Here is a 12871-nt window from a genome sequence, read left to right on the forward strand (position 1 = left end):
GAAGATAGAAGAAGAAAAGAGAAATTAAAGAAAATAAAGGAATAGAAAGTTGAGGGTTCCTGAATATCAGTTCAAAGGGGAACTATATACCTGGAGGACATGAAAGAATGTAAAGAGGGGTATAGAAAGTTGAGAAAATGGGACATTCTTTGCATGTCGTAAATTTGTTTCGACTGGAACTGCTTACAATAATTGAACAGATGAAAGAGGGTCATTAATAGATCATTGGAAAGTTCCCGTGGAAACCTTAATAAAGACACTAGTGGTATCATTTTGCTGTAAATCAGTTCCGAATGAAACTATCGATATATTTTAAGGAACCCAGAGAGAATGTGAAGGATATAAGAGAAGATAGATGAGTTGAAACTAGAGGAAAGTGGTATTCTCGTGCTGTAAATTAGTTCGCGATCGAGGAACTAACAACTTATTATGGAAATAAATTGATAGCGGAAAGTTGAGGGAAAAAAAGACTAAATTTTCCTATAAATCAGTTCCTAGTGGAACTAACACCGCGCAGGAAATGAAAGATGTGCAGACTAAAAATGTAGAAATATACGAGTATTTATTATTCATTTATTACTTTTTTTGTAACTGTATTTTATGTCGAACAGTTTGGAGCGGAACTAGTGAGGAAAGTTGAGAAAAATGGAGGTATTCTGAATTGCTGTAAATTAGTTTAGAGCGGAACTATTATGTTTGAAGGAAATGGAATGACGATGCACACAAGCATCACAAAGGAAAGGGTGGAATTATTTAGGTGATACTTCCAAATTCGACTAGGAAATGACGTTAAAAGGGGATATAGATGAGAGGAAACTGAAGAAAGAATAGTATTCTCTATCAGTATACCCTGTAGGGCCTAAGTCAATTCCGAGCAGATCTGTAGACCTAAATAGTAGGCCCGTTAAGGGGTAATAAGTGGAAAAATCTTGAATTCAAGCAGTTTAATTAGGAAGTATGAATGGAAAGTTAAAAAGAGATATTCTTTCGCTGTGTTTCCAAACTACGTATGAAGTAGATTTCAATTTCAATTTCAATTTTATTTTCATATTTCTCGATGGAAAATACATAATAATATAACAAAAAATGATAATACATGATGTCCAGCTTGCGAAGAAAAAAATATGGTCCGTATAGTACATAGTATTAAAGTATGAAAGTGGAACATGGAAAGTTTTCACAGAAAAATCATATTATATTTAATATAATATTACAGTCAGGCAGGAGAATACACAATACATAACACAACAGCTGGATAGACAAACAAATAAACCCGAAAATATTGATATCATTAATGTTATTAATGATACTTATGATAACATGGAGAGTTTATATAGCGCTTATTACCAAAATGTTTCTAGGCACTTTACAATCAACAGATAAACAAACATAGGCTTATAAAACGACTCCAAGTAATAATCCTCAATTACGTAATCATCGGTTCTGTTGGGGTTCTGTTCTAGCTAAATGAATGGGTTTTTTTTTTAAACTCATCATGATCATCATGCATGATCACTACACTATTGTGATAATCACCATCATTTATAGTTGTGAGTGCGATAATCATTGTTATCATCAGCAACAAAACCTGATTGTTTATATCCCAAACGATATGGATCATCAACAATTTAATAAACTCATTTGAAGTGGGAAGAGTCTTTCTCAGAATGGCGACGGGCCAAGAGACATTAATCATATCAGCTACATTTTATGTAGGAGAACTTTCTTGTTTCTTTGTTTGGTTATTCTCGGTTTAATTGTTGCTCATCGTATGAGTAAACTCCACTTGCCTTCCACTTCACAGGAAACACAATGGTTTAGAATCCCATTTGTTGCAGCTTCATGTCTGCCCTCGGCCAACTTCAAACAGGAAACTTGACACGAATCTGTAGTTTCATTCATCGTCAACGCCAGAATATTTTAGATCCCTCCTCGAGATACCTTGCTGTTTTGCACTTGAGTAATTAAACTCTTTTGGTCGTACTATAGACTATACTGTAGCATTCGTCAATTACAAACATTACTCCTGCTTGCTTGAATAATCAAAGTCAAGGGAAGACATTTTTCTGAACACTAAATCAAACTTTACTGAGAGGCTGAGCCTAGGGTTCCATTTATCTCGAAGGACGATAGCGGATCAGCGAGCAATTTCGTAATCGATTATGATTGAAGAGAGTTCGTCAAACGCAAAGATGGCTGCACAGACACCGGGTATCCAGCAGTTGCTGCAGGCAGAGAAGAGAGCAGCAGAGCGAGTTGCTGAGGCGAGAAAACGTAAGATTAAATCACAAACTATATCGTATAATACTGATGTCAGTGTAGATATTGTAAAATTGCAAATCATGTAATTTGTAAAACTAACAGTGTTGTCCTCTTGTAATCGTAAGGTGGTGCTGCGTAGTCTGGTAGCATAGGCACACTGTGTGCCCGCTGTGTGCTGTGCATGGTGCGGATCGGGTTGTCCATCGTGCATGTGAATGCGAAGAGACATCCTAAAGCCCTGCGTGTCATGTGATTATGATCATGTGAATAGAGTCGACCGTGACTTCCCATAACTATACTATAGTATAGTCTAGTCATAGAAGTCTATATTAGTAGTAATTTATCCATCGTCTAACTGTTGTAGCGGCGTTTGGCACCCAAATTTCTCAGTTCAGAAGGCTGTTGTTAACATACAGTAGTTGTAGTCTATAGAGGTTCTAAACTGTGTAATGATGTATATTTAGCCACAATAAATATTCTGTAGCAATAATCTCTCTTAAGTTACAGACTCGACCTCAGTAGATCGACTAACAACTGGTTAGACAGTATGATGGGGGGTTGTGTACCCAGACACTTAAGAAGTTGAGATTGAATTACAACTGTAGATGAATTTTTCACATTGCCATTCTCAATAAAAATATTTCAATATGCAGTGATGAGGTTCTGAAAATGATACTTAACAGTTCTTCCAAAGCAAAGCGAACAAAATCAATTTTTGTCGTAATTAGAGAACTTACCTGAAACCCTTGCAAATATATTTTGAACGTTGTACTGTAGCCAGCCAGTGTGTATTGTCTATGGGAATGGATTAACACTGAAGTTTGTCGTTTCTGACTCAAACACGTGCACAAGTTTCACATCGCGTGTGTTATAGAATATTGCGCGCTTCTTCTGGTTGACAAATCATGGAACAAATCGCCGAATTCTGCTTTAGAGAAGTTACCTCAAAAATTGGTATAAAATATTCATTCAAAAGCCATTGTATTTCATGCTTATTTTATGGTATTTTATTCTGTTTGTGGAAGTAAAGTTTTAGTCCTACAACAACTTGTCCGGTCTGACCATGTACAGTATGGTCATACTACCCAGTACAGTAGACTACATGCCATGGTAGGCATCATATTGAATTGAATTGAATTGAATTTATTCATTTCATTTCCATTTTACATTGCATTGTTGTTTAGGGTACATATTGACACATAATATTACAGTAATATATCAGCATGAATTGACACAATATAGGGTACTTATACAAACAGAAATGGGGTGACTCAACTAAAAGCATAGCTTGTAAAATTTGTAGGTCACCATGATGAGTAATATTCATAATTATGTACAGAGTAATTGAGAATATAACATACATACAGACTCCTGAAACATATTTACATAACTTGTATATTTACATCTTAAAGGTAGTAAACGTGAATGAGAAAGAGAGGGAGAGAAGGAGAGAAATAGAGAAATAGAGGAAATAAAGTGAGAACCGAAGGGGGAGAGAGGGGGAAGAAAAGAAAGAAAGAGAAAAAATAAACAGTGGAATTAAAATGAACAGGAATTCCACATGAATAATATACTGTAAAAGTGGAAATTTTCGCGGTGTTCAAATTTTCGCGCATTTCGCGCAACCAGAAACTAGCGCGAAAATAAAAGCACGCGAATATTTTTGCTTGCCAAATGTGCCTGTGTGTGATGTCTTGATTCCGCGGAATTAAAAACACGCGGAACTCTTCCGACCCGGCCAAGCGTGAAAAATTAGTCACGCGAAAATATCCACTTTTACAGTACCATGTAAAAGTTGATATACAAAGATTACCTTATAGGGTAAAAGTGTCCAGATATCTGGTACAGTGAAACCCCGTTATAACGAGGTCCGTGGGACCGGCGATATTACCTCGTTATAACCGGTACCTCGTTATAACCGTACGCATCAAAAACAAAGGAAAACATAAGCACGACTTCATATACCCATCAATCAAACTTAAGAATATCCTTTGCGTTGTTATTACACATTTATGGACCATTATTATTGAGAGAATAAAGGGAAATTATTTGTGAATTGATTAAAAAAAAGCCAGGAAAAGTAAGGGTTGAAATGCGTTCATTTATTTTTCATCAGAAAATTTCTTCGCATAATAGTTGCACATTATGTTCTTGAAAAGAAAGCCTGCTCGGCATGATCACATCTACACCTTTCTCTTCCTCTTGTATTGAACCAATTTGAATGAATTATATATATATTTTTTTCGTTTGTGAAATACAGTGTAAAATGACAATGAACAAAATCAGATTGTATAAAATGCGTTTGTTAAGTTTTTCTTAACACCAGCGCAAATAGAGTAACATACATGCGTTGTTTACCGTAACTTGTGAAGTATTTTACGCTGTTGTTGTCAGCGGGAATGCGATGATTTCGTGAATCATTTCGGCTGTAATCCTATACAATATATGATCGTTGGGCCTCGAAGGGATTAAAACTGCGTTCTTTATTTTCTTCCGAAAATCTCTTCGCGTTCTGTACATCCGTTCTTGAAAAAATATGCGACAGGGTTCTATTTGGAAGGTTGTGATCCTTTTCACGCAAATCTGTACCTCATGGACTATTTTGAGAGAAAGAAAAATCTTCACTGTGAAATCCAGTGTTAAATAATGATGAACAAACTCAGATCTATTCAAACTGTTAAATGCGTTTTTTTTTCTTTCTTTCTGAACACCGACTCAATTACGTAGATAAACATGCGTTAATCAACTACACGTATTTTACGCTACTGTCACGCATCGGGATTGCGATGATTTCATTAATTATTTCGGCTTTAATCATACACACTCAAATTTACTAGCCAGCAAAAAACAAAAAACAAAAACTGGAAGTCGGAACTAAAAAAGGAAAGAATAATGATGAGCTGCAAACGCATTCCAATTTTCCATTTTTGGCAACAAGTGTCGCTACATGAAAAGTTTCGAATGCGATTTTTTTTCCGTTGCCGTGTGGTCTGACCTAATATCACGCACGCGTTTCATTCGATAAAGAAAATCTATGATTTCAGTAAATGATTTACGCACCGGAAGATATTTCTGTGTCTTATCGCGTGGTTTAGAAGAAAACATGGAAGGAACGGTACTTTCCAAAGCGGGAAAGAGACGTGGATAGCGTGAATTCGGTCTTCAATGTTTCGTTTGTCGCGTGTTTGAAAGCGGCAAATCAAGAAATGTTTTTCGTTGTGGTGTGGTCTGACCTACTATCGCGCACGCGTATCTTTTGTTAAAGAAAATCGAATGATTTTATTATATAACTTAGTAGAAACATCGAAAGACATTTCTCTGTCTTATCGCGTGGTTTAGAAGAAAACATGGAAGGAACGGTACTTTCAAAACGGAAAAGAGACATGGATAGCGTGAATTCAGTTTTAAATGTTTCGTTTGTCGCGTGTTTGAAAGCGGCAAGTCGAGAAATGTTTTTCGTTGCGGTGTGGTCTGACCTACTATTGCGCACGCGTATCTTTTGATAAAGAAAATCGAACGATTTTATTATATAACTTAGTAGGAACATCGAAAGCTGTGTCTTATCGCGTGGTTTAGAAGAAAACCTGGAAGGAACGGTACTTTTCAAAACGGGAAAGAGACATGGATAGCGTGAATTCAGTTTTCAATGTTCCGTTTGTCGCGTGTTTGAAAGCGGAAAGTCAAGAAATGGAACCTCGCTATATCCGATCAAATTGCTTATGTTTTTCTTTATCATGATGTTCCGAAAATGTCCTCGTTATAACCGGAATCTCGTTATAACCGAACTCGTTATAACCGATTCGTTCTGCCATAGGTTTACACGCAAAGGAAAACGGGACCGACGCGATCACCTCGTTATAAGCGGTTCCTCGTTATAACCGAACTCGTTATAACGTGGTTTCACTGTATAGGACTATAAAGGCTAGTTACATCGTAACAATTACATATCTACTCAGAAGACTTAGTTTTAATTTGTATTTGAATGTTTTGAGGCTTGTGGTTTGTTGAAGAGAATAGGCTAAAGAATTCCAATATTTTGGTTCAGCGAAAGCAAGTGTATTGTGTGTAAAGTTGGTTCTAATGGATGGCAGGATGATGTATTATGATGTACAGTGTAGTACTACTAATACTGTAGATCTCCATATCACTAACTTGTTAGGCCTGATCAAGGAGTTTGAGGTGACTACATCCACTGGCACTGATTGGTATTTCACCATGAATTACAATCAATCTAGTCTGCTAACTTGTAAATGTAATTAACGAAGTTGGGTAAATATACACTCTAGACTCTAGATCGGCAAAACTACATGAATTTCTGGGTTGACTTCCATATTTCCCTTCCTAAGTAAGTCATATCCACGTCCACCATGAAAATGAGATGGAACATTAATGAGACAGAGATGAGAGAGATGTGTAAAAAACCACACCAGGGCTCGACCTCCCATGCCAAAATTCGACCGCACGCAAAAGCATAAGTGTAGGTTTGACATGTAGTCAGCTGTCAAATTTTGGACGGTGTAATGTTAATGGTCGAATTATGGGCGGTGTGCTTTAATTACTGAACAATAAGCATAGAAATAAGAATACGGATGGGAGAGCGATAGGATTACTCTAGGTTAGAATTTTCCTATAAAATCATGAAAAAATTATAGCAGTATTATCTAATTGTGGGAGAACTACTGTAATTATCCAGAAATACTTGCATGCATGAAACTTTCATGAATTTTGCAAGGAGCCAGGATTAGCAAAAACATATTGTAAAATGCATGCAAAAGGTTTCTTATACACGATGCACTGGATGCCAGTGGCAATTTACGAAAGTTTCATGCTCTGTAAAAAGGCTTTTGGCTCCAATGCACAAAGTTTCATGTCGTGAATATGTCTGGTATCTTTTCTCCCCTCAATCAAGGGAAATTACGTAATTTTTCTCTCGAGTGTTAGAGCTGTACATGTACAGTGTACTTCTTTGTCATTCCATCAATGTGCATCTAGAATAAGTTTCTGCAAATTTAACCACTCTTGAACTTATCTTTACAATTCCAATTTTCAACTTCAAAATAAATAGTACAATTTGTACACTTGTATAAATGCCATGTACATTGTACATTGTCTACACAACTACTTTATATGCAGCTTCTTTGTCTTTGCACATGGTTTACATATTTGTACCAAAATTGCATGCTGTGATTTTATTACTCTCTGCTTCCCTCCTTTGCCATTTGTTTACACGAAAGTGTTTGTCCATGGGAGAGCATCCCAAAGAAGTTTATATGACTGTGGGAGAACATTACTAGTGTGAGGATTGTGAAGCTAAATGTACTGTAAATGTCCATATTTTTGCACAATTATTTTTTGGCGCTGAGCGGCTCAAAAAAACATATTCACGGGTTCATTTGTACTACATGATTGTCAACCCATTTAAAATGTGCAGAGAAAATTATGAAGATATTTTTGTGGGTTTTAGAATACGCACTAGCCAAAAATAGCGCGAAAATTGATGCACCACGAAAATTTGTGCGTTTACAGTAGTACATATCTGTGTAATTTGCCACTGTGTTTATTTCATTTCTTTCTTTGCAACAGGAAAGGCAAGGAGATTAAAACAAGCCAAAGAAGAAGCGCAAGAAGAAATTGAGGCTTACAGGAAAGAAAGAGAAGCCAAATTTCAAGAAATTCAGCAGAAGGTAATTTATTCTTAATTTATTCCATGCACAATTATTGACACGCTATTCCAAGCATGTTGCAAGAATAATTGTAGGTACACATCATCATCACAATTATTTCATAATTCCTTTGGCAAAACATCCAAATATATGCTCAAAGTCATTAAAGCTTTTTTTTTTTTTACATTTGTCATGCAATTAAAAGAGAGCAGCCCTAGAGCAGTGTATGACTCTAAACAAGTGTCATTCAGTACTCCATAAGGCTTTAAAAAGTATCCCATCTAAAACACATGTCATGGTAGGTAATGAGTGTAGCTTTTACAGTTTTCACGTCTTTCTCAGTTTTACAGGAATACGATACATTGCAGGAAGTTCCCACAGGATATTGCATGAATCAAAACAGAGCACTGAAGTCAACTGTCTCCAATCGCAAAAGAAAATACACTGTAAAAACATTTGTTCTCTGATTCAGATTATTATGAATGATACTTTACTGCCCTATTCATCAGACTGTGTTCCCTGTTCAGATACACCAAATCGTACTTAAAAAAAAAAAAAAATCCATACAATCAAATTTTACCAGTACTTTGTAGAGGTCTAATGCACACACACTCTGACAGTTTGACTTGATGGATTATATTCTTGAGGTACACATACATGTAATACTAAGTATATGTTAGTATACTACAATATGAGATCACACTCAGACTTTGTGGAACAAACTGAACTTTGTTCTCACAGATTCAGTTGTGAAGGCTATAAACACTCATCTTTACTTTTGATTTTGTTTTGTTGACCACAAGGTAAATTGCAGTTTGTTTGTTTGTTTGTTTTTTGTTTTTATTTCTGCAAATGTAGTTTAAAAGCAATGGTTTGTCTAGATTCCCATAAACACTTGTAATTTTGATTTCTCTTTATTAGTAAAAAAAAACAACAAACAAACAAACAAACCCTGAAATCAATAAAAGGAAAGTCTTACATATTTGGATGATGGCCTCAGAGGGAGTGTGCATGCGTTATACAGAATTAATGACATCCATATTAATATCATCAATTTATCATAATTAAAAAACTGAAAGAAAGCAAGTACACATAGTGTCACACATGTATGCAAGTACGTACTTATCAAATACTTATCCACCTCTCATAAGGTCTCATACAATGTAATATGGTATTGTACGAAACATTTTGCAGACTTTCAAATGCCTAAATATACTGTACAGTAGGTAGATGACGTACAGTAGTTGTCAGACAATTCAACTCTGGGCAATCAGTGTGATAATATGTGTGATATTTCTGTGTCCATCAGGTGCTAGGCTTTTTTAAATGATTGATGTATGACTGAATATTAAAGATACAGTATGAATGCAGATAAACTACAAGCAGAAATATCATATCATCTGCAGTTCATCTCAATATTAAAAGATGGGAGAGAAAAGGTTGCCATCAATCCAGTCTTCTCTTACTTAACATGTGTACTGATTTTACACTCTACAAGTTGGTATGTGTATGTACATTGTATATATGATCCTATTAAATTTTGTTCTATTTCTTCAGTTTGCTGTCTGTGCATCTTTTACTCATGTATTTTGTGTTGCAGATGTTTTCACAACAATTGTATTCAAAATGTTCCACATACTTTGTCTTTGAAATTATTTTGATTTAAATGCGTCTTTCTTTGGTTTTTTTCTTGGTACAGTATTTAGGATCCAAGGGAGACCAAGCAAGAGAAATTGAGATCCAAACAGCGGCCAAGATCCAGGAACTGAACCAGAGAGTAGGCCAGACAAGGGAGCAAGTCCTGAAAGAATTGTTTGGACTGGTTTTCGAGATCAAACCTGAGCTTCATGAAAACCTTCAGTTGTGATTGATATAACCTCATATAAAGGCAATATTTAGATATATAGTGGTGTTAACTTTGTTTTAGAACGGATTACTGTTATTGGAGAGTCCTGGAATCCCCTTCCCCTCTATGAATGAATGGAGTCAAAATATGTGGAATGTTCAAGTTGTATATTTTGCAGACCTGTTTGGCTTCAACATGATGCCTGTGGTCCAAGGTTTTGATGGGTAGAAGAATGTTGCATTATTTGGAAAATGGCTAAACAATTATTTGTTTGGGTAGCACTATCCTGTAAAAGCTGACATGCTTGTGTTAATGGATTATGAGAGTGTGTTTACAGCCTGTGCAGTCAGTAAAACAAAAATGTTATGAATACAAGTCATGCTAGTTCCTCATTCTAACTCTTAACATTAATTCTTTATGTCTTAGAGACTTAATGATGGCCAAGTCATATAACACTCAAAACAATGATCATGAGAGAAGCTACTCTCAACAGATAAGTCTGCAAGACACTCTGCTTCACACTGTATATGGGAATGAAAAATACATAAATTCTAAACAAATGTTGCATATATGATCAGTGTGGTAGAGATAGTCTGATAATTAATCAGTTTGAAATTATCAAATGTGTAAGGTTGTCAGCTGTCAATATGTTTAAATCTGCATTATACGTCCTACCCAAAGATAATGACTCTTAACTGAGTTCCTGAGTTTCTCTTGGGTTTTTAGCATTCATAGGCAAACAAAGATCAACTCCAACCTTTGCAGTTTTATAGATAAATTTTGATGTATAATTAACATGTTTTTGTTCTATCATATGCGATGAGCAGTTGAATTGATAAGTTTCACTTTGATAGTACAGTGCCAGGTTTCTAATGTCGGTACAGTATTTGTATGGATGTGCAATTACAGTGTAGTCTCCATAACTTTACATGTGGAACTGATTGCCTCTATTCTTTGTTTCAAATCAGTTTGTTACATAATGACATATATTGAATATCTGGCTCTTGATCAGTACTCAAAGGGGTGTAATAAAGTCAGGTAATAGTATTGAGATACTGTCCATGTAATAGCAAAGCATATGTTTGGATATTGATACATAATATAGCTACATAAAGAGTTTCTGTGTCATCATGTACACTGTGCAGAGCAGTTTACCTAAAACGTAGTGACAGTTTACCTAATGCAATAGTTGTTTAGAATTCATGGTATGTTGGTATTGCTCTGCTGAATTCTGATCAAAACAGAACTTGGTTCTCCTATTGAGCATCGTTAATAGAGTGCATCAATAAACTGTGTTTTGCCCAGCAGGGGCAATGTGGTAAGAATCTTTGACTCTTAACCCAAGGTCTCAATTTGAAATCCTGCCAAGTGTCCAAGTCCTCGAGCAAGATGCTTTACCCACAATGTCCCATTCCATCATGGTGTATAAATGGGTAACTGAGAGTGCTGGGGTATTAATAATAATGGCAGGCCCTTCAAGTAGAGCAATTCTAATACTGAGAAGGCTGCCCTGGGTAAATGTGGCCATATTGATATGTCTGTCGGAGAATCGTAATGAAGTGAAATGTGGGATTAGAATCCCAGTAAACAAATCTTGTCGAGACACATAACAGGCTAGCTTGCAGAAATCAGCAAAAAAATGAATATACTGTTGAAATACATTAATTACAATTGGTGATTATGAGTATTCAACAGTAACACTAGTTTTGCTTTCAAAACGAGTTCTTGTCAAAGAGAGAACATTGACTTTTTGCATCCAATTCACCTGTCTGAATTTTTGACCATGATTTTTAAAGAAACTTGTGTTGTGCTCATATTAAAGTGATCACTCATGCTTATCAGTCTGTCCTGCAAATCATGTGACACTCTCTTACCTGTATGTTACTGAAATGCTGTAGCCATTTGAAGGAAATGAGTAGTGCACACTCATAATATTATGACAAATCTCAATGGAATCGAACTGCTGCTCTCATACCTATCGATGGAAAGAGTTGTATGTTCTGAGAAAGTAAGTGGAACGAAGTTGAAAATGTCATGATGGTTTCTACGAGATTTCTGGGAGGGTTGCATGTTTCCATGTGTACTGGGATTTACCAATGGCTTAACCCTTTGAAAATGAGCTTATTTCCTATAGACACCTGCCTGAGTATACTCGGAATTATGAATGAATGGGTTACACACCTGCATAAGAAGTTACATGCAGACTGTATTTCTAGTTACTTGGCTGTTTTGCTTAATAAGGTGCTGTGGTTTTTTGTTTTGTTTTTTTTTTTCTGCAGGGGTTTGCATATGTTTCCATGAGCACTGGTGATGGACAGAGTATTAAAATACTGGGTAGATGCATTAGGTATCTTTATGGCCAAATGTCCAAGGTTTAGTGATGTTTCGTGCAGATTGGACATTTTTGTTTGCCCCTTATATTGTTTCCGTAGTTACATGTATGGTGTCATGATTTTATGAGAAAGTTGCTACAAATATAGTGTTATAAGTTCAACAAACCCATTGTATGTAAAGAGTTATCAACATAAGCAAATAAAGAGAAAAAAAATACACAAATCAAGTTTTTATGAATGCTTTGATATTACTGGTAGTGTGTGGCATGTATTTCTAGCTCATGATCTGAGAAACAAAATACCAAATGTGTTCAGCTGAGACTGTGTGCAACATGTCTACATGAAGGGCCCACAATGTTCTCACCTGTGTGTAAAACATCAAAGGAAGTGACATTTCTTGCGATATAAGGGCCATTATTTGATAGTGTTTTACCTATTTGTCTAGCGAGTAGTCAGTTCATCTACTTATTCATTCTCATTTTCAACAATTCAACAAAACATGTCATTAATAAAATGATACAGTATACATGTACCTATTCTAATACTTCAAATTATTTACAGTCTGTACTTGTATAATCACAAAATACAGTGTAAAATTAAGTTGTAAAGCAAACATGCATGGTATTTGCGTAATGTTGAAGATTTAAGATGCTATATGTGTAGACATGATGATGCGATTATATCATACTAAATACTCGGGTACATGTATCTCTATCATTTTGCGGTGCCATACATGCCTATGTACCCTCCCATTTATCTACACATAC

General features: G+C 35.7%; 1 protein-coding gene across 1 annotated transcript; it reads left to right on the forward strand.

The window, feature by feature from the left end:
• The first annotated feature begins 2162 nt into the window (after positions 1 to 2162).
• LOC139725065 (V-type proton ATPase subunit G-like) lies at positions 2163 to 12321 on the forward strand. The gene is made up of 3 exons (XM_071636154.1): positions 2163 to 2274; positions 7846 to 7946; positions 9625 to 12321. Exons 1-3 carry the CDS (start codon positions 2163 to 2165, stop codon positions 9790 to 9792), a joined length of 381 nt encoding a protein of 126 aa, XP_071492255.1. The 3' UTR covers positions 9793 to 12321.
• The last annotated feature ends 550 nt before the right edge of the window (positions 12322 to 12871 follow it).

Source organism: Diadema antillarum, unplaced genomic scaffold, assembly GCF_040938485.1.
Source record: "Diadema antillarum isolate AM-2024a unplaced genomic scaffold, OU_Dant_1.0 seq00000014_RagTag, whole genome shotgun sequence".
Classification (NCBI taxonomy): domain Eukaryota; kingdom Metazoa; phylum Echinodermata; class Echinoidea; order Diadematoida; family Diadematidae; genus Diadema; species Diadema antillarum.